Source organism: Dromaius novaehollandiae, chromosome 17, assembly GCF_036370855.1.
Source record: "Dromaius novaehollandiae isolate bDroNov1 chromosome 17, bDroNov1.hap1, whole genome shotgun sequence".
In the NCBI taxonomy this organism is placed as follows: domain Eukaryota; kingdom Metazoa; phylum Chordata; class Aves; order Casuariiformes; family Dromaiidae; genus Dromaius; species Dromaius novaehollandiae.
This window is the reverse complement of record NC_088114.1, coordinates 6058944-6078132: the sequence shown is the minus strand read 5'-3', so window position 1 is coordinate 6078132 and position 19189 is coordinate 6058944. Positions and strand designations below refer to the sequence as shown.

The 19189-nt window shown below is 41.2% G+C and overlaps 1 protein-coding gene across 1 annotated transcript in view; it reads right to left on the bottom strand.

The window, feature by feature from the left end:
• Positions 1 to 19189, bottom strand: part of TMEM132C (transmembrane protein 132C) — a 218977-nt gene that overhangs the window by 5926 nt on the left and 193862 nt on the right. The window contains exons 6-8 of the mRNA XM_026114607.2: positions 9992 to 10197; positions 9207 to 9480; positions 7989 to 8180 (exon numbers count right to left, since the gene is read on the bottom strand). Of these exons, the coding sequence (XP_025970392.1) occupies positions 7989 to 8180; positions 9207 to 9480; positions 9992 to 10197 (672 nt within the window). The remainder of the gene's footprint in view (positions 1 to 7988; positions 8181 to 9206; positions 9481 to 9991; positions 10198 to 19189) is intronic.

Here is a 19189-nt window from a genome sequence, read left to right as displayed (position 1 = left end):
ATTTAAAGCTTTTCAATGAAAACAGCAAGGGGCATTTAGCTGTGCAGAAAGCTGGAATATACTGAATATTTGATTTCCAAAGTGCTATCAGCAAGTTCTTAAGGGACTGAAAGAGGGAAAGTAAGTTGTGGCACAACAGGAAAGAAGGCAAAGTACTTGGTGATTCAAATGCACTTCAAACAGCTGAAATGCAGCCAGGGTAACTCAAAAGCTGGGAAGGGTGATGTGCATAAGGAAATTAAAACAGCTGATCTTTCATTAGAGAAACAATCCTGAAATGGGTGAACAGTCTGAAACACAGAGCTGCAGGGCACAGCTTGAATTTACATCACAGAAGTCTATAGTGGAGCAAACCCAGCCGTGGGAAAGTAAAGAATATTTTTCTAAGGATTTGTTTGGAGAGAAAAAGATGCATCTCCTCAGGGAATTTAACACCCTGGTGTTTTCCTTATCCCTACAGCAGAAGGAAGACAGCCTCACGTACCACTGGAGAGGTACCATAGTATCTTAGAAATGACTGGAGCAAAAGATTCACCTGAAAGAAACAGATTCATAGAACAAGGGCCATTTTGCTGGAGAAGGGTTTGTTTTAAGTGAAACACACTTTATCCTTGAGATAATTAAAAAGGTCCACTTATTTTTCATGAGCTTACGGAAGGCAAAAACAACAGCATCATTTCAAGCATATATCAGAGCAGGCTTGACATTGTCTACCAGTGATACCCTCTTTTGGAGAGCAGAATGAGAAAATGAGTGGAAAATTTCATAGGGTCAAGGTTGGAAATGAGGAGGCCTGCATCTCTTCCTAGCTCTACTATGGACTTCTTGCATAATGGGAAGGTCTCACCTCACTCCGTTGTTCCACATCTGCAAAAGAGGATTACATTGCTAAGTCTTTGGTGTAGTCCTTAATAGCCAAACACAGCACACCTAGTTTTACTGGCGGTAGAATGGCAAGTCTCAGCGATCTGGGGTATCTGTCCAGACAGAGAGGAATATGCACTAGAAGGCATAGATTCTTCTTTCCCGTCCTCTTCAAGATGTCCATATCCCTGTTTGGTTTTCCTACCTCGAAGCCCTTCTGCCTTACCAGCCCTCACATACCTTTCAGGTTAAGAGATATCCAGCACAGAAAATTTCAGTCCAAATAGCTAGAATTTGACAAAGTTGTAAACAAAACTACTTTTATTTTGTACATTATTCCTCTGCTAATCTGTACTCCTGGTTTTATGAAGCAGATGTAGAGAAGAATGAAATGGTAGTCAGCTGAGGTTGGTGGGCACACATGTGATTTACTATAGATAAAAGAGGTGTGCAATAGCCAAGCCATTATTTTCAGTCAGCACTGAAGGTTTTTTTTATTTCAAAGAGACTCTATTTTTATAGGAAGAACCAGCTTCTTCACAGCACAACACAAGGCTGTCATGCTTAGACTATGGACGACATTAATTAAAAGGAAAAAAAGAGAGAGAAAGGGGAGAGAATCTCAAATCCTGCCAAAATGCATTGCATCAGCCCAAATATTCTACTTGGCAAAAGATCATCTCCCCTCATTCACATAGTTAAAGGCAAGCTTAAGGCAGGGGAAGGAAGTGAACTTCCTAAATGATTATAAATTCTAAAAGGCCAAAAAGAAAAAAAGAAAGAAAAAAGAAATGATTTAGTGCCATGTCCTTCAAAGAGCTGTTTCTGCAAATCCTATGTACTGCATCAATAAATCCCCTCTAAATCTCTGACAAGGCCCTCCAATTACTATCAGCAGATGAAGACGGATTGGAGCCTTCTTACCTGCAAAGCTGCTGCCCCATGTCTGATGCTACCAACACAGAGGTGACAAATGTCAATGCTCATTAATTATTAAGCATAAACAAATAGTTTGAGGAATTATCTGGCTCTCCAGTTGTTCTTTCCTTCTCTTTTGCTCTCTTTCACATATGCACACACAAATGCATACTCATTTGCACTCTAAACAAATTAACCACAACTACACATTACTGTCAGCATCTCTTAGAGGACAGGATGATTTATGTGGTGACTGTGATGATGTGAAGTGAGTCAGATACTGTACATTAGATCACATCAATGACAGCACAATTCAGTGCAGAAGAGATAAAGAAATTACTTTGCAGAATCACTGTTGATTGCCAAATACCATGCTTTCTAGAAGTACGTAAAGCACTTCCTTTATCATTTTCCCTTGTGCCCTTTGTTATTCTCCTCCTCCATACCAGGTATGACTACATACCAGATCAGCAAGTTGGCCAGTTTTTCCTGACCAGCTGCAGTTCCACCACCTTTTTTGGCCTTGAATCACATTGCTGCTCATCACCCCAAAGATGCTACTTGATATACCTTCCTGATAAACAGCCAACTTGCACTTTGCTTGCAGTTAGTAGCTTTATCTCCCTTGTTATCCACTTGTTATGTTCAGGTGGGTAGAACACAAAGGGGGAAGTATCAGGAGGCATCAGCAGCATGGCACTAACAGAAGCCAACAGCACCTGAGGAGCTCTGCACTGCCTAAGCTGGCAAGCCTCGAACCCTGCGGCAGACGTCGAGCGCAGACCCCCTTTTGCTGCCTGTGTGTGTTTAGTTAAAACAACCAGCCTCATGACCTAAGTGACCTAAACGCAGAAGCGGAGCTGGTTTGGAAGCTCAGCATTAAGTACGTCACACTGAGAGCGAGTGAGTCCTGCTGCACTGCGCCTCACACAAGTTGCCTGTGAAAATCCGGGAGACATAGCGATGATTATTTTGCCCTTTAAAGCCTTACATAGCATCCGAAAGTCTGCTTATCTTACTCTGTTCCAGTGAGCCCATCTGTGGCATCACAGTCCATGTTGCTAGTTACCTTTCGCTACCAGAGACTGTGATTACAATGTGTCCTCCAGTACCTGCTCGAAAAAGCTGGGGTCAGTGAGATATCAGGGCACAACAGCTTGCATTCTTTAAGCAAAAATTAGGGAGAGTAAAAGATGTAGGATTGGCTGCATTTTAGAGATCCTGCTGCTTAGAAAGATGGATGAGAGGACTGATCGGTATATTTGATTTTATTCCATGCCCAGGAGTAAAAGTCCTTTTAATGGTCTTCATTCACCAAAGCACAAACAAAAATATTTGTGAATAAGCCTTCAATTGCTGGGGTCAGCTGCAATAGCCTTGGAGTGATCAGGACACCAAGGGCAAGAAATGGATGGCTGGATGGCTCTGCAGAAAACAAATGCATCCCTCCCTCAAACAAAGGCCAGGGAATACTGTTTTCAGCAGCTTCTATTAGAACAGCTCTCATTAGTTTATCGAGGGACTTGAATGCTGAAATGGGTTTCCCTAGCAATTTTATCACATGAAATATCAAAGTATTTCACGTGCATTTATTTTTAAGCCTGTGGCTTACATAGTAAAAGTTGGGCTTGATCGTTATGATGTGGAAATGAAAGGCTGCCAAGACTCAGATCTTAATTCAAACCATGCATTCCCCTACTGCGTATTTCTGTCTCTCCTTTTTGTCCAATCTGCTAATGTGACATTCCTTTCCAGTGGGAATTTGCTTGTATTTGCAAGGGGAGAATTCAGATTCTTATCTAACAATACATCCTTTCTCCCTCTCCCAAGCTGCTTAATTCCTTTGTCCTACTTGTGTGCCATGACATTGCTCTGCCACTTTAAAGTAGATATAAACACAATTTAAATGTAACTTCTATTGCCAGAATGGGATAATGAATCCATACCATAAAAATACTCTTAATATCTGTTACTTAACTCTGAGATGTCAGTGAACTCCCAGAACTAGTCTGCACAAAGGACATAAGTTAAAACAGAACAGCATTGTGTCAATCCAAAAGGCAGGGATGCGTAAGTAAGTCCAGCTGGTCTCCCTGGCTCAAGCAGTGCTGGGCACGGCACCTCCTATCAGAGTGAGAGCTGACAGCTTGGAGGACACCTCCGGAGGTGAGGGAGGACCTTGCAGGGTCGGGTCTTGTCACTGATGTCAATAGGAGTTACACGTGTGAAGGAAAAGAACTTGGCCTTTAGAAAGCACTAACATTGCTCTTTTTTGCCTAAGAAAATGTCTGTAGTTTTCTAGTAGCACTTAGAGATATATTAATGCAAACAGCTATTTATTAAAGACTTTCTTTTTTCTTTATTTTATCCATTCTCCCATTCAGTTCCTTAGACCACAGGCGATACCCTACAGTGATGAAAAAGCTATAATATGGCTGTGAGCTTCCCCTGCAGAGCCAGCTGAAATGTAAGAGTCCTTGAAGCTCACTCTGATCACAAAACATTTAAAACACTGAAAGTTTTCTTTTATTTATGATTTTGGAGAAGCGTTGGAGAAGTTGGCCAACCTGCATTTATTTTTAGTCACCTAAATTAATGATTCACTCTTCAGCATCAATGAACTCCCCACTGATTTCAAAAAAAGAGACGTGGGCTCAGCATCCCTCAGGGTCACTTCAGGTAATTAGTTGCCTAACTACAGACAGCGATACCTAACTTAAGCCATCCAAGATTAAAAATTTTGACTTACTCTCTTTGGATTGCTAAGTATTTGGGGGAAGTGTCAACTTTTAAAGAGTTGTGCTTTGGCTGCTTCATGCTACTTATGCAGAAATGGCGCAGTCATTATAATCAAGAAAATAATCTAGTCATTATGTTCATTGAAGGAAAGTCACAGCTAAAATACTAAGTTCATTTGTATGATATTGAAGGATGTGTAATAGCACAATCTGTATAATGCTTTATGCCTTCCATTGTACTATAGCAATGCACTGTTTAATTTGCAAGGGACAATACTGTGCCTGCCAGAGGCAATTACCCAAGGACATTCACTAATCTATGCTGAGGCTTGGCTATTGAAGATGTTAAAGCAGAGCCAACAAAAATATTTGACTAAGAACACACTGACTATTTTTTTCATACAACAATGTTGAGACATATACAATCATTTCTGAGAAAAATAAAACCTTCAGCTATCTTAGCTACTATTTCATTTGTTTTTCAGCTGTATCAGTAAGGTTTGCATGATTGATTTGGTCTTTTTATAAATCTGTTTGACAGAAAAAAACACATGTCAATAATGAAGTCCTTGAGACATTCATAAACTGACAAGTATATGCTTAGTTCTGGGCTGCCCCCAAGAAAATGAGCCCCTTCTTTCAAAAACACTTGATTTTCAGAAAATACTCAGTGCTTGCCTTCTGAAATTCCAGCTCCAGTAGGGATCTCAGGTGGTTTACTCCAAATCGCTAGTCACTTCTTGTAAATTTGAGCCACAAGCATTCCTGCATTTGCATTAAAGCCTCCAAAGACAAGTGGCTGAAATGTTATATCCTGCATTTATATTGCAAGCGAAAGGAAAAGCTGAATGTGACTCTATAGGCCATGCCTATGCTAGGACTGTTCCCTTCAACATCTTTTCTAGTGTGAAAACTATTCCTGTCTTGTATTTTAGTGATGCAAATGTGAAGTTCCCAAGGTCTCTTTTCAAGAGCCCTATCTTGGGCAAGGAGTGTTCCCTGCACAAGGCTGAGTAAGGTTTAGGCCTGAGAACAAACAAATGGCTTATAATCAAGTGGGATGTGAATTCCATAGCACATGGAATTAGCAGAGGCTTCTGGCATGAAGCCACTATGGAAAGGCCCTAGTAGCTGGGGGACTGTGTCCCCAGCAACCTGGTGTGAGCAGGACCGCTAAGAGGCAAATCTCGCAATGCTTGAGTAGGAGCTCATCATCACCAACTCCCCAGAGGAGTGACGCTCTGCGCAAAGCGTTCAGTGGGGCAGCAGACAGGACACTTCTCTTTCTCCCAGGAAAGGGGAGGTGGGTGGGATACAGATGTAGGCAAAGGGTAGGAAGGCTCCAGAGTGGAAGGGCTGAAAGGGGAGACAGAGATGGAAGAGCTGGCTCTGTAAGACATGGCTTTGCAAGATCAAGGAGCTCTAAGTTTGCTGGAGACTGGGACAGAAGATGCCTGGAGTGGAAAAAACTGATGAATTTGGGATTGCTACTAAGCAGCTAGGTTTCTCTGGGCTTTCCAGGTCCTGGTTTAGAAAAGTTTTTCCATTGCCTTCTAATGGAATCCAGATCCTGATTTTTTACACTTGAAGGCTGGAGAAGAAACAACAGATTTTAAACTTCTCTTACTGAGGAAAAGGTGTTTGACTGGCTCTCGTCTCCTATTTTATGGTCAGTGTCTTCAGAGAGCGCACAATGCAGTAGTGCTATCTGTAGGCTGAGCAAGAGGACAGTAGCAACATCACTGCACTGTCCAGCAGTGCCAGAATCAGAAGGTATTGCTCAGAACAGGGGCCTGGTATGCCCACCACTTTTGTGTCAGAAAGTGCCATTCCAAGGAAGCTGAAATTGTTTTGCAAAAGAACATCAGCTTCAACAAAGTATCTCATGAACATCATTCCATAACACAGATACTGGGAAAAGCAATTTCAAAACAAAACCTATTTTATGTGTTTATATTTTTATAAACTATGTTTAAACTAAACTAAATTACATTTATAGTTTCATATTTATAGCATTTACATTTTTTTACTCTTGTCTATTATTTCATAGCTTGTCAACTGTAATGATGTATAATGCCATGTCATATCATATCATATCACCATGCCATAATACAATATGGCATGCCATGTTAGGACCTCTTGGAATGCCATGTCGTAATATGTCATTACCTGCTCTTGATAAATATCTTTGCATACTTAGGACAGAATATCTATAAATCTGAACGGCTGATTAAACACCTCTGCAACCTTTCCAGATTCACAAGCTCTTTTATCTGCAGTCAGAGCCACGATACTTCCAATGATGCTGGAGGACAAACAGTGCACTCTGTCCTATACAGCAGAACTAGGTTAGGCATGCTTTAGTTTTTGCTTTTACAGTCTTTGTCTAAAGACAATATGTCAGGAGTGGTTTCTAAGCCCTGGAGAAGGGTATAAATGGGTTAATTACATAAGATTCTTATGTTTACAGGATGAAGTAAATTGAACAGATGGGCAGCATGTCCTTCTAGTTTGGGCATTTTCCTGTCACTAAGTTATAAAACAATCTAAATTATTTTTATGTTCCAGAAAATTAGGTAGCAATAATCACGAAAATGGGCCATAAAACTTGACTTGAGTTCTTTCCTACTTATGTGAGATGAAATACAGTTTTTGTGAGAGCAGTAGCTGTGGATGGCATTAATTGCGTGGTCCCCAGCCCCACTTGTCAAATCAACTGACTGAAAGAGCAATGAGCATACAGCTTGTTCCATTGCTGCTGACCCTTGTTTTTAGTCTGTTCCACAGCGACTGTTTGCCTTGATCTGGTGTCATTCTCCAGTCCTCTTTTCCATATGGGTTGTGACCTGAAACACGCTTCTTGAAAGACTCCCTTTATGGAGATGGAAATTTGCTGGCTTGAATTAAATAGGATCAGCAGAGTGATGCCCTAATGAACTGAATAATGAACCCCCAAAATTCCAACTAGAAAATAAAAGAAGAAAGGAGCTTGGCTGTCTGCTGTGACTCCAGGGGGAAAAACAAATGTATTTGGCTTTCTTCTGCCTCTATTTCATAGCCCTCCAAAATACTAAATTGTTGTGATACCCGCAGCTCTGTGCTCACTGGCATGGAAAACAAGGGCATGCTTATATAGCAAACAGGGACCACTATCTACAGACTGCCTGTGTTGCAACAATAAAGGCTTGGGACAGCCACAGATGTTGAATTATTTAAAGAAAGTGTACTAAAAATGTAAATAATACAAACATAAGTGTAGTCAGAACTTCTACTTAGGATTAAGTCCATATTTCAAGGTAAGAAATGAGAAGACAATTCCAGAGTGCCTCTAGAGGAAAGCGATTGCCAAGGCTATCCCGTGGCGCTTAGCTTGTAACCTTGCCACTGAAACACCATCCGTATACCACATTGATAAAATATCGACCAATCCCAAAAGGCAGCAACAGTAAAAACTGGAGTGCACACTACCTGCTTAGGAGTATGAAGCAGCTCTTGGGCAATGGTTGTAGCCACAATAGCCCGACTACTTGCTGTGCTTGGCTGAAGAAACAGTGAAAGCCCAGCCACCAGTTGAACTCCAAGGTCTGTTATGGTCACTTTGTCATCCAGCACAGTCACTGTCTTCTCTGCCAGGATGGAGTCAGACAGAGGAGACAAAACCTTTGGAGAAATCCAAAAGAATGCATTTAGGAAAAGGCTGATCAATTAAAACAAAATTTATTTGGTCATTATTCCCACTTGTCTTCAAAGTTTTAGGCACAGAAATGAAGTGACAGAACATGCTGAAAAGGCCATCTGGTTTCATGCAGAGGATGGGCAAAAAATGCTCAGTAGAGAAGTTATGACCAAGAAGACTGTACCCAATATTGAGCAGTATCCTGTCTCAGCTGTGTTATTTGCATCGCTTCATTTAAAGTGTTCATTTAAAACTTTCTTCCCCTGCTACTCTGGGTCCCAGCATGGATGAGCTCATTAGACTCATCTCCCAATCATTTCAAAGGGAGGTTAGCACCGTTTAGGATTTGTCCTTCACTTCTTTGCTTGGAAATACTCATCTCTCTGTCTTTGCCATTTCTGATGGAACATCAAGGCATTAGGATGTATTCCCTTTAATGAGACTGATGGCCATATGGCTATCTTTAGGGAACTGAGGATAGCAAATTTGTGCACATCCCTTTTTCTCCCCCTTTCATCTCACATCTATACCCTAGACAAGCTTTATTCACTCTTTCTTCATTGGCTTAAATGAGGATGCAGCTAACGGGAGAACTGCGACATGGCACTGGTAAATTCCACTATCAGCCTTTCAGGGTTCTGAATCAGGTTGTATTTTTGTTTCCTGATTAGTGTTTAAATGAACTGTTCAAAAGAAACTCAGCATTATCTAAAGATCTCTCTGTCTCAGAGTCAGAATGCTGCCCATCAGCTGACTGGTGGTAACCTGCAGCCGCGAGGGGCAAAGACTCTGAATTCCCACTGAGTCTGAAGTGCTGCCTCTCCTAAATGTCTCTGAAGGCTCTATGGTTTCCAGCTTCTGGCCATGGAGCATGCCTGACTGTAGCTAGCTTGGGTCAATGTCCTTGTGTGGTGTTGCAGAAGGCCACAGGAATGTTATGGGAAATTATCCCATTTCAAGATAGCAGAACACTGTATGGGAATGGCAGAATCTGATCCAGAGCACAGTACCTGCATTGTTGTCATTCCTACTTCCCGTCCGATCAATATCCTGCCATCCTGCAGCTTGGCAATGTGAGGTTCCTCCACTTTCATAAAATCCATTACCAGGTCTGTGATGTCAAACTGCCAGTCTGAGCCAAGGAGGTAGTTCAGCTGACCCCAAGGGCTAGAGTCCTCAGCTACGAACTGTGTCAGGACGCGCACCATGGCATGCTGGTACTGCAGAGTGCATCCTCGTCCTTTCCGTTCATCTTCATCCTCATCATCACTGTCTCTGGTGGGTCTTTTTTCATTAAAAAATGAAGCACAAGGAAATGTTTTCAAGAACGTTAGTGAAAACTAACATTAACTAGTTAATGGAAATTAGCTCATGGACAGTATCCCCTTAAGTAACAGCCCTCCCTTCTGCAGTGTTGGTACCACCGCTGATTCCTGGCTAATTAGCCTGGTGAAGAACCATTCGAATGGAGTATACTGCTTCTTCACCTAAGCTACTATGTCTGAATAGCACTTATTAACTTGGGCCAGCTGAAGTAAGTGGACCTTACCAGGGCATCACGCTGTACTCTCTTGCACATGATAGACGCACACAAAGGACCAAAACTGTCACAGACTTTAAAAGCTTTACTACACTTGCAGATGTCCCATGCAAAGCTGGGGACTCCAGCATTGCTCTTCCTCAGGGAACGACCCTGCATTTTGGGTGTAGGTGTTGTAGCTGTTCTTGCTGAGGGTTAAAATCAACTCCATTCTTTTCACAAAAACACCCAAGAAACTGAGCAACTCAAACCCACCTTTTGTTGGAAACAATGGGGACTCGCCAGCCTTTTATTTGGCTCAGTTCAGTGTCCGAAATGTCGATCTGAAGAGGCAGGCGTGGAACCCAGACTGTGATTTGCAGAGGAGCACTCAGATACTGATACGTGAAGTTCACGAGCGCGTTCACCTTGCCTTTCATTTCTTTGCCATTGACAAAAATGTAGTCACACCTGTCAGAAACCTAGCAGAGGGGGAGGAAGGAGAGAGAGAGAAAGAGGAGAAGGTAATTGCTGTGACAAAACAGGCTCAAAATGGAACCCGGGCACCTCAGCAACAAAAACAAACAGAAAAGGCTCCCTTCTCTTCATGCATGTTAATGACGGCCTTTTACACCGGGAGCAGCTGAGTGCAAAAGTCCCTCATAAGGCCAGGAGGCGTAATTACGTTGCAGATGCCTGAAGACTGGATCCTATTTCTGAAGCGGTGGTGGATTTTCTGTTTGTTATACAATGAGCCACTAGCAGACCACAGCTCTCTGGAATTTCTAATGAGCAAAGCTCCTTCACAGCTTGGCCAGGAGGAGCCCAACAAACCAAGACAGGTCTCATTGGAGGCATGCAGCAAATCAAAGCTCTGCCCTGATGAGTTTTGACCTCCACGGGGGGTGACAGTGCTTTTAGTCTAAAGTCAAAGCTGGCTCTGGAATGGATTTCATCCATTGAAGAGTAACCACAATAAATGTTATCTGTTTATAAATGTTTACATTTTGATTAAAGTTGTAAAGTATTTCTAAACACTGCAGTAGATTTATCATTAACATGTAAATACTGTCCTGACATATAAGCAAGCATTAGCATAGTCATGTAAGAGTTATATCAGTAATCACTGCTTTAATCAATGTTGTAATTTACAGACCATTGAGTTTTCTCATTTATTACCTTACTGAGTACTAGTGATAAAATCACTCCCGAATATATAAATCATTAAGAGGGATGCAGATAGTATGAAGTGACTCCATGTGATAAAGTCATTGTCATATCTATTCCTAAAGGTGTCATAAATGTCTAGGGAAATCCTGTGGCACATTAATCATATATTAAGTGGCTAGCAATGGGAGCTGTTACATTACTAAATGAGTTGGTATGTCTGCAGAAATTAACAGTAAACCCAGCAGATCTCTTCAATTCCTAGGCCTGCTCCCATCCCTTCAGAATCCTATTTCATCATCCATAATGAGTATCATTAGCAGTGGTAATGTGTCTCCCACCTGAACATCTATTTATACTATCATCCGCTCCCTTTAATCTCCACCCGCCCTTTCCAATACCATTTTATTCAAATGAGGTTTATCAGCTGGAAATGCTCATGTCCCCAGGCTAATCAAACAGATGGGTGCCCTCTATGACCACAGATACAGGAGCTAAACTGTTCCCAGTCGGACATCCACATCCAATTTGTATCCTCTGTCAGCATTAGGCACTGCTTGCATTCTGTAGAATATTTGATGGTGAAATTGCAAGAGGAAACCTCAGGGAACACAGTACAAACATTTCTATGACACATTCCCTAAAGAAGCTTATGCTCTAATGGGGTTGTGTGCACTGAAAACAGGATTACATACTACAATACTAGACCCACCTACTTGCTTAGGCTTCTGCCTCAGACCATCTCAGGCAGGTTAAAAAGTGGGAAGGTGGTGGAAATTCCCTCATTTCATAAATATGAATGGCATGCCCTGTTTTCACATGTGTTGCTTGAACGGTAATACCAAGAGGGCCTTAGTTCATATTAGGCTGCTTCAGAATGCCTACCTGTCTCATATAAAAGTCCTATGCAATGGAGATGCATCATATAATATATAATATAATACAGTGATTCAGAAGCCTGTCCTAGGTGGGCTGCAGTGCCATTGCATCAGCTTCACCTTGGGAGAGGAGAGCATCATGGAAGTGCTTCTCATGAAAACAACTCCGACTGCACATGCAAGCAAGAGTTACATGTCAGGAGCTAGTGTTGACTTCCTGATCTAGGAGTTATTTCTGCCTAAAGCTGTGTACAGCTACCAGGACGTATTGGGGGCATTCAGTCCTCTTATTTTCACTGCTAGTATCTAATGCAAGCTCACTGCTTAGCTGCTGTTTGATGGAAACAGGAATGTCCCATGGGTGACTCTCCTCTCTAGACACTGAATTCATGGATGGATAAACTTTAAAGGAATTCACATCTAATCAATACACCATGATTAAATGTTACCTGTGGCACATCACCCTCAGTGCACAGCTGGGTACAGGGAAGTCCTGGCTTACATGGACTCTAGTCTCTGTCTTCCTCTGTGATCTCAGGAAAGTCACTTCAACTCTTTCTATCCATTTCTTCCCCTGGTGTGAGCATCACTTAGCTCAGGGAGCCTTGGTTAGCGAGAGCTGGAGAGCCGCACTGCACCTGGAGCGGGGACCATCTTCTAGAGCAAAGCAGGAAGCAGTCGGTGTGCCCGGGGGAGAAGGCCCTATCTCTGGGACATTTGAAAAGCAGCTTCAGATATGGCTCTTCTTTTCTTAGCCTCTCTCTTCCTTTGCACAGAAGCTTTCAGGAGGCTTGTCAGTACAATCTAATCTAATTCTGCTTGGAGCAGCAACCATTCCCATTCTGACACTGGCTCCATCCTGTTCATTTCTGCAGTTGCTCCCAAAGGCAAACGAATGAATGAACCTTTTCGAGGCAGTTAATTGTCTGAGTTTCTGATTTATGCACATAGTAAACCATGTACTGATAAAGATTTCTGGTAACATGTTCAGCTTCAGATGACCTGGTCTGGCCTAGGTGTATGATTTAATATTATCTAAAGTGCAACACTGTCAGTAACAGAACAAATGCAACTGTCAGGGAGAAAACACAACAACAATAGTAGCAAAACTGCAATTCCTAAACAGTTCTGGGCTGAGATCCAATCTCCATCTTTATTTGTAAAGCTGCTATATGCCTTCATGGATATGCGACAAACAAATGGCTAAACAAATATATCCAGCATCCTAAGGAAGTAGCTGCTGGAGCTATCAGGCAGGCCTTAAAATTGCCACAGATTAATATTTATTACTGGATATGCATCAACCACAGTGGCAGGTCTTTATGACTTGCAATGAGAAAAACATTACTCTTTTCACCAAGTACAGGCATTGTTAATGTCCTTACATATGCTCTTTCTTCTGCTCCTTTATTTCTGATAAAGAGGCAGCATATGGAGAGTACAGTAGGACCAAAGCTTACATTGGATTGCATTACCGTATGCATTTTAACTGTTGTACTTTCAGGTAGCCATTCTTCTTGAGGTAACATTGCTTTTGACAAAGAAAGGCTACAGTTAGCGCTATACAGCAGCTAGGAGAAGGGAGCAATAACATCTCACCATCTAATTCACAATGTGAATGTGCTCTTCATATGCACAGGCTTAGGATACTCCTTCTCTAGAAACATTCAATTAAAGCTATTCCATAGTCTGCAGCTGCTGTAATCACTGCATTTCAGGTAAGCTTAGTTGTACAAGACTAAGTGGAATAAGAGCTAGCGGAATCACTTCCCTTTTCCTTGTCTCATGCAATACCACTTAAAAAGAAAAAAGAAAAAAGATTTCTCAGCCTGAGTGAACAAATCCCGATGTACTGATTCTGCTATAATTTAGAGCATCAGAACGCATGTGTAAGGTCTGATTTGCTAAGTGGACTCCCTTGCAAAAAAAAGGATAGAGGATTACATGACTGCATCACGTAATAACGGACCCCCTTTGCTCAGATTAACTCAGATGGAAATCACATCACGGTCATCTTGTTTCTGGAGCTACTCAAAACAGATGTTGTAACACTATTTTGTTCTGTTCTCATATGGGGTTAGAAAAGGTGCAAACACAAGACTGGTAGGGAGAACCTAAAACACAGAGGAAGGATGGTAGGGAGATTAAAAAGAGTAATAAATTAAATGGGAGCATATTAGAACTCAAAATCTTTTTAACTAAAATGGTGTATTTGTCTAAACATTTTTGATTGATGACAGTATCTCTTTTTTTTCCACCGGTGTTTTAAAACACCCGTGGGAAGGTCACTGAAAAATACAATGATCACCTCTCATCTCACAGTCTTGTCCACAATACTTTGAGGAAGTTTCTGAGAGAGTCTGGAAGGCTGGAGATTTTGCGTGAACAGTGATCTGCCTCTCACCTCCTGTAGTATTTATGCTTTTACCACGAAAACATTTTCCTTCTGAAACTGCTTTTTATCTTTGGCATCTGAAGAGGTGTGAGATGATGAAGAGAAAGCCTGCTTAGCCACCACCTTTACATGATTGCTTTTTTCCATTCTGGGTAGCAGATCAGCAGGAAGTTTTGCATTTTAAAGAGCTTTTTGATGCTATTTCAGCAGTTTCTTTCATTATTAAGCTGCATTCATCTACTTTTCCCCCTTTTTTCTGTTTTTCTAACTTCTCTCTAGATTAAAACTAAAATAAAGAAGCCAGACAGCAAAAGACAGGGCTAAGCACAATTCCCAAGAGGTTTCTTCTTTGTTTTTCTTTTTTTCTGCCATTACATTTTTGTGCCCCTTTGTAACAAAGCCCATTGCCTTTCCAAATGACTTGGATAGTTTCTCTCTGCCACAAATCACATTTTATTGAGCTGAGAGAACCAACTACTGTCTGGAAATCAAAAGAAGAGTCACTCCTGAATCACAACATATGGCACTAGCTGGCTTTGTGATCTGAGGAGCAAACGTAGCTTTCCACCTGGGAATGAACAAATTAGTTGCAGTGAATATTAAGGAAATTCCTAGTGAGGTTCCTGAAGAAATGCAAAACCTCTGTCTCTTCCTTTACTTGCTACTTTGCAGATTAAGGTCTTGATCCTACAATGAGCTCTGCTTTGCAGAACTGCAAGAAGAAAGAAGCCTATCACAGCATGAGCTGCCTGAAGTCACCATGAGGACTGCAACAACGTACTGCCTTGGACTCTGTAGCCATAAAAGGGACTGTTGACACTTCTGTAAGAGGGAGGAATAGGGTAACCTTGTGTTGTTGGGTTCAACTCCACTGCAGATTCCTGCGAAATCTTCATTCAGTCACAGACAGGTGGAGGCAGATGCTTTACAAGACAAATTCCATATCAAATACAAGTTAAGACTGTCTTTTGGAAGATGGTGAACTCAAAACACCGTCAGCTCTGTTTCATATCTGCAGTGGCCAGCAGTGGAACGAATGATGACTAGAAGATCTAAAAATGAATGGGTGTTATAGACCCTGTGAGTTTACTCCAAGCTTGTTTAATCCCCTAGTGGTTTTTCACCTCTGGAGACATCAGTCTCTACCAACAGGCCTCTGAAGGACAACTCTGAGGGACAAAAAAGAGACACTTTTAATGTAGCAATACTGTTAAGCTTATAAACACTGCGTATTTGCAAGTTGTCAGCCCATTTTCTAGGAACAACTTTGTGTGGCTTGGCCTTAATTAAACATTGAGGTTTAAAAGGTCTCAGAACTTTAAAATGGAACAGAAATGAAGAGATATGATAATGGTAGATGTCCTGATTGTATTCATTAGCCTATTAAATCTAGAAAAACCTCCTGCAAATAAAGACATACGTGCTTCAATACCCATCTGAAAAGTATTTTAAACTCTAGTTTTTGTCAGCTGCTTCACAGACTGCCTGGCTGCCATCACTTGAAAGTAAAAAAAACATTGTGTTGGAGAAATCAAAGGAAGATAATTATGGTAGAAAGGGAATTTGTTAAGTACACCAAGAGGATCCTAGCTGGCTATTGCTCAGTAAATGCAGGCAGGGAGACATAAATGATTAAAATTAACTTGTATTCTTAGAGATAAATTTTAAATGTGAGTGGCAAGAGCTGGGCCTGTGGGTGATGAGGACCTTGTTTGGATACATATGTAAAGCAGAGGCACCAAGTTAGTGACCACTCTAAATTAGGCCCAAATGACTTGTCTAAGGTCAGTAGTAGAAATGAGAATATAACTTAGGAGCTGTGACTTCTACATCACTCCTTCGAAAGTGAGACTGCTCTGCCTTATTTTATATATTATCTCCCCTCCTCATCAAACTTTGCATGAAGACAGTAATTACCTAATTCAGATCTAACTCTAGGTTCAGCACTTGGTTTGTGGAAAACTCTTTGATGTTCCAAACTCCATTTGGAGATAGCACCAAGCTGTCAGAAAATCTGCTTCGCTTTAGAATAATCCATATAAAAATGTCTGGACTGTAACAGCAGGAATATTGCATGCCAGGAGAAAGACATATCAGTAGGTTTGCATGATAGAGCCCCTAGGGTCCTTCATGTCTAGTACTCCTGACGTTGACTCTTCTTTTCACTAATAGTTTTAATACGATAGATAAAAAGAAGCTTGCATTCCTGTAAAGAGACCATACATCACAGAGATTTTTCTTCTGTTTCTGTCTCTACTCCAATCTGTTTTTATTGCTGGAAGAACATATTTACATTTGTGCAATGGTCTCATATAGTGAAGAGACTACTGCTGCAATTTAGAAGAACCTGAGTCTCTTCGCAAGACGCAGCACAGATGGAATCCCTATTTCTGACCCCGATGGTTCAACCCCGATGAGCTCTCTTCTCAGGGCCCGGCAAGGTCAGTTTTTTGTGATTTGTGGCTTCCAATCTTTCCTCTAAGACTTAGGCTGACATTCTCTTCACACTGTGATTTTGATGTGCCAAAAAGTATTGTCGAGTGTTCTTAAACGAATTAATCCTTTATTTAAGATAACAAGTTCTGCAGTACTTGAGCAGTGGTTTTCTGATAAACTTTCCTATCTGGCTGGAAAGGTTCAGAATCTTATATTTTGGTGTGTAAACCCATTTACTCATTTCTGTTATACAAATATAAGTGTTGCTAAAATATTCAAATATTACATAGATGCTTAAGTATTTATGAAAGCACTTCTATGAACAAAAAGCTTTTTCCAGTAGCTTGTAAAGGAAACTCAATTTCAACGAAAAAAATTTACAGGATAATTAGTAAAGAACAGTGATGTTCAGCAGTTTTCAAATATATGACTCTCCTAGTATTTTAGCTCAGTATCATCACTCTTACATAACAGAAGGGCAATTGAAGCACATGAAGGTTAAGTTTTGTGAACAAAGTCACTTGTTCCATTAGGAAATACAGAGCACCAGAATGACTTATCTGTTGACTACCCCGCCACATTACATATTGTCATATAGACTATACTAGACAGTGATAAACTTTCCACAACATTTTTGGACATTCCTTTAGAATTTTGTAATATTAATGTCCTTGCTATAGAATTTCATGATATTCTTTCAAAAAATCATCTGCAGAAAGGATATTATTCTCTATTAAATTTGAGAAGTTTTGAGAGAGACTAGCCCTATGTCTCTAGCCTTAATTCTAATTAAAGACTACAGTTTTGTGCATAAAGGAAGTCCTATGCTGCATGCATGCTAGGTGATGGCAACTGCTTCATAAGAAGGATTCGAATGCCTGGCTGCATAATCCTGAATAATCAATAAGCTGCTACTGGAAAATGGAAGCTGTCTCAAGGCCTATGCTATTTATTTTTTCATGTAAAACTGCTTAAGTATGGTAAGAGCTAAAGCTTCAGACTTGAGCTGTTCCATGATCTCTGAAATGGTATTCACAGACTTTGTGACACTGCTAGAGCAGCCTTCGAAAAGGAAGCATCCACTGCAGGAGCTGCTCACTGCTAGTGACTGCGACTTGACTTGCCGGAGCCACCGAACGTTCCCAGCAGCTTCAGCTGGAGCTGTGCGCTGTGACTTGGAAAGTGAGCCAAAAGCTTCCCGCACAGGCAGAGCAATAAAGGTAAATACAGTAATGAAGGCTTAACGCTGATGACTGTCATCTTAATAAATGAAAGACTTGTTTTTTCATGTTACAGGCAAGAATAATGCTGAGAGCTGTTTTTACCTAGCACCCACTGAAAGAAAAAGAATGAACTTGTTTCTGGAGAGAGTTGCATGGAATAATTACTCCCATTCTGGAAACAGTGATGAGGGAGGAAGGCAGGTATTACATTTTAATAACTGATTTAAGCCTTTTACATTCTGCCATTCTTAGAATTAACTTTCTGCAGTTTTCAATGGATAAAAAGGCTTGTGCTTTAATGTTGCTTTGTGCTTGTAAGCAGCTGCCACGTTCCAAATACGGCTTCAATCCCTGTGATCAGTCCTCAGGCAAAATTCCCAGCAACCTGCACTAAATAACACAGGGATCAAGCCCTGAGGGCTGAAGAAGAGGAGAGCTCTGTAAAATCAGGGCCGTAGTTTAGGAAGCAATTTGGAACCGCTCTGTTTAGAGGGTCTGCATTTTCAGTGTTAGCAGCCAGATTAGCACCATTAACTAGAAAGCCCCCAAAGCTAGAGAGCATTTCTTAGGGAAAAGGCTGCACATTACCTAATCTCGTTACAAAGATTTTGCTGGCAGCTTTGCAGAGCAGAAGCAGTACATTTAACTAACTGACTATCATTCACTGCGACAGAACTGAGAGAGTAAAAGGGGCACAAAATGCCAGCTGAGACTGGAGGGCATCTATTTGCTCCCAAATGACCAGCTTTTGAAGCTGAACTGCAGCTCCGCTGAGCCACAGGAGCGCTCTGCAGCTCGCATTATCGTGTAAACCCAAATCTGTCTTGTTTTGTGCACTCTCAAGTCAAGTAATTTCCAAAAACAGGGACAAGCAGAGAGTTTGGCTCCTATTCACTAGGGACATGCCAGACTATATATACAGCGTGAGTCCAAATAGCTTGCGTGGCAAAGCAGGATCACAGGATGAATGCAGTGACTTTTAATCTCTTTAAACTACACACTTTGGACAGTAATTGCTCATTTGTAAACATCACAGTGCTTTGCTGTTTTCTAACTTAGTATGTACCTACAATATGGAAATTCCCAAAGTGTGAATTTCAGCTATCGGGGGAAAAGGAAAAAAAGAGAACCATTGTTTCTTCTGACCCTGTATTGCTCTCAAAAAGTTTGGAGGAAACTGCTACTAATCCTCCCATCAAGCCTACAGCTGTCACAAGACTAATATTATTTCTCCCATTTCCTTTCTCGGTCTTGATCGTGCAGCTTTGAAGTTGATTTTGAAGCACTTTTGTGGGACTTCAGGCATTGTTTTTGCCACTCCGCTTTGATTTTTCATTTGTGATGTACAGGTTCTCCACACTGACATTACTAACAC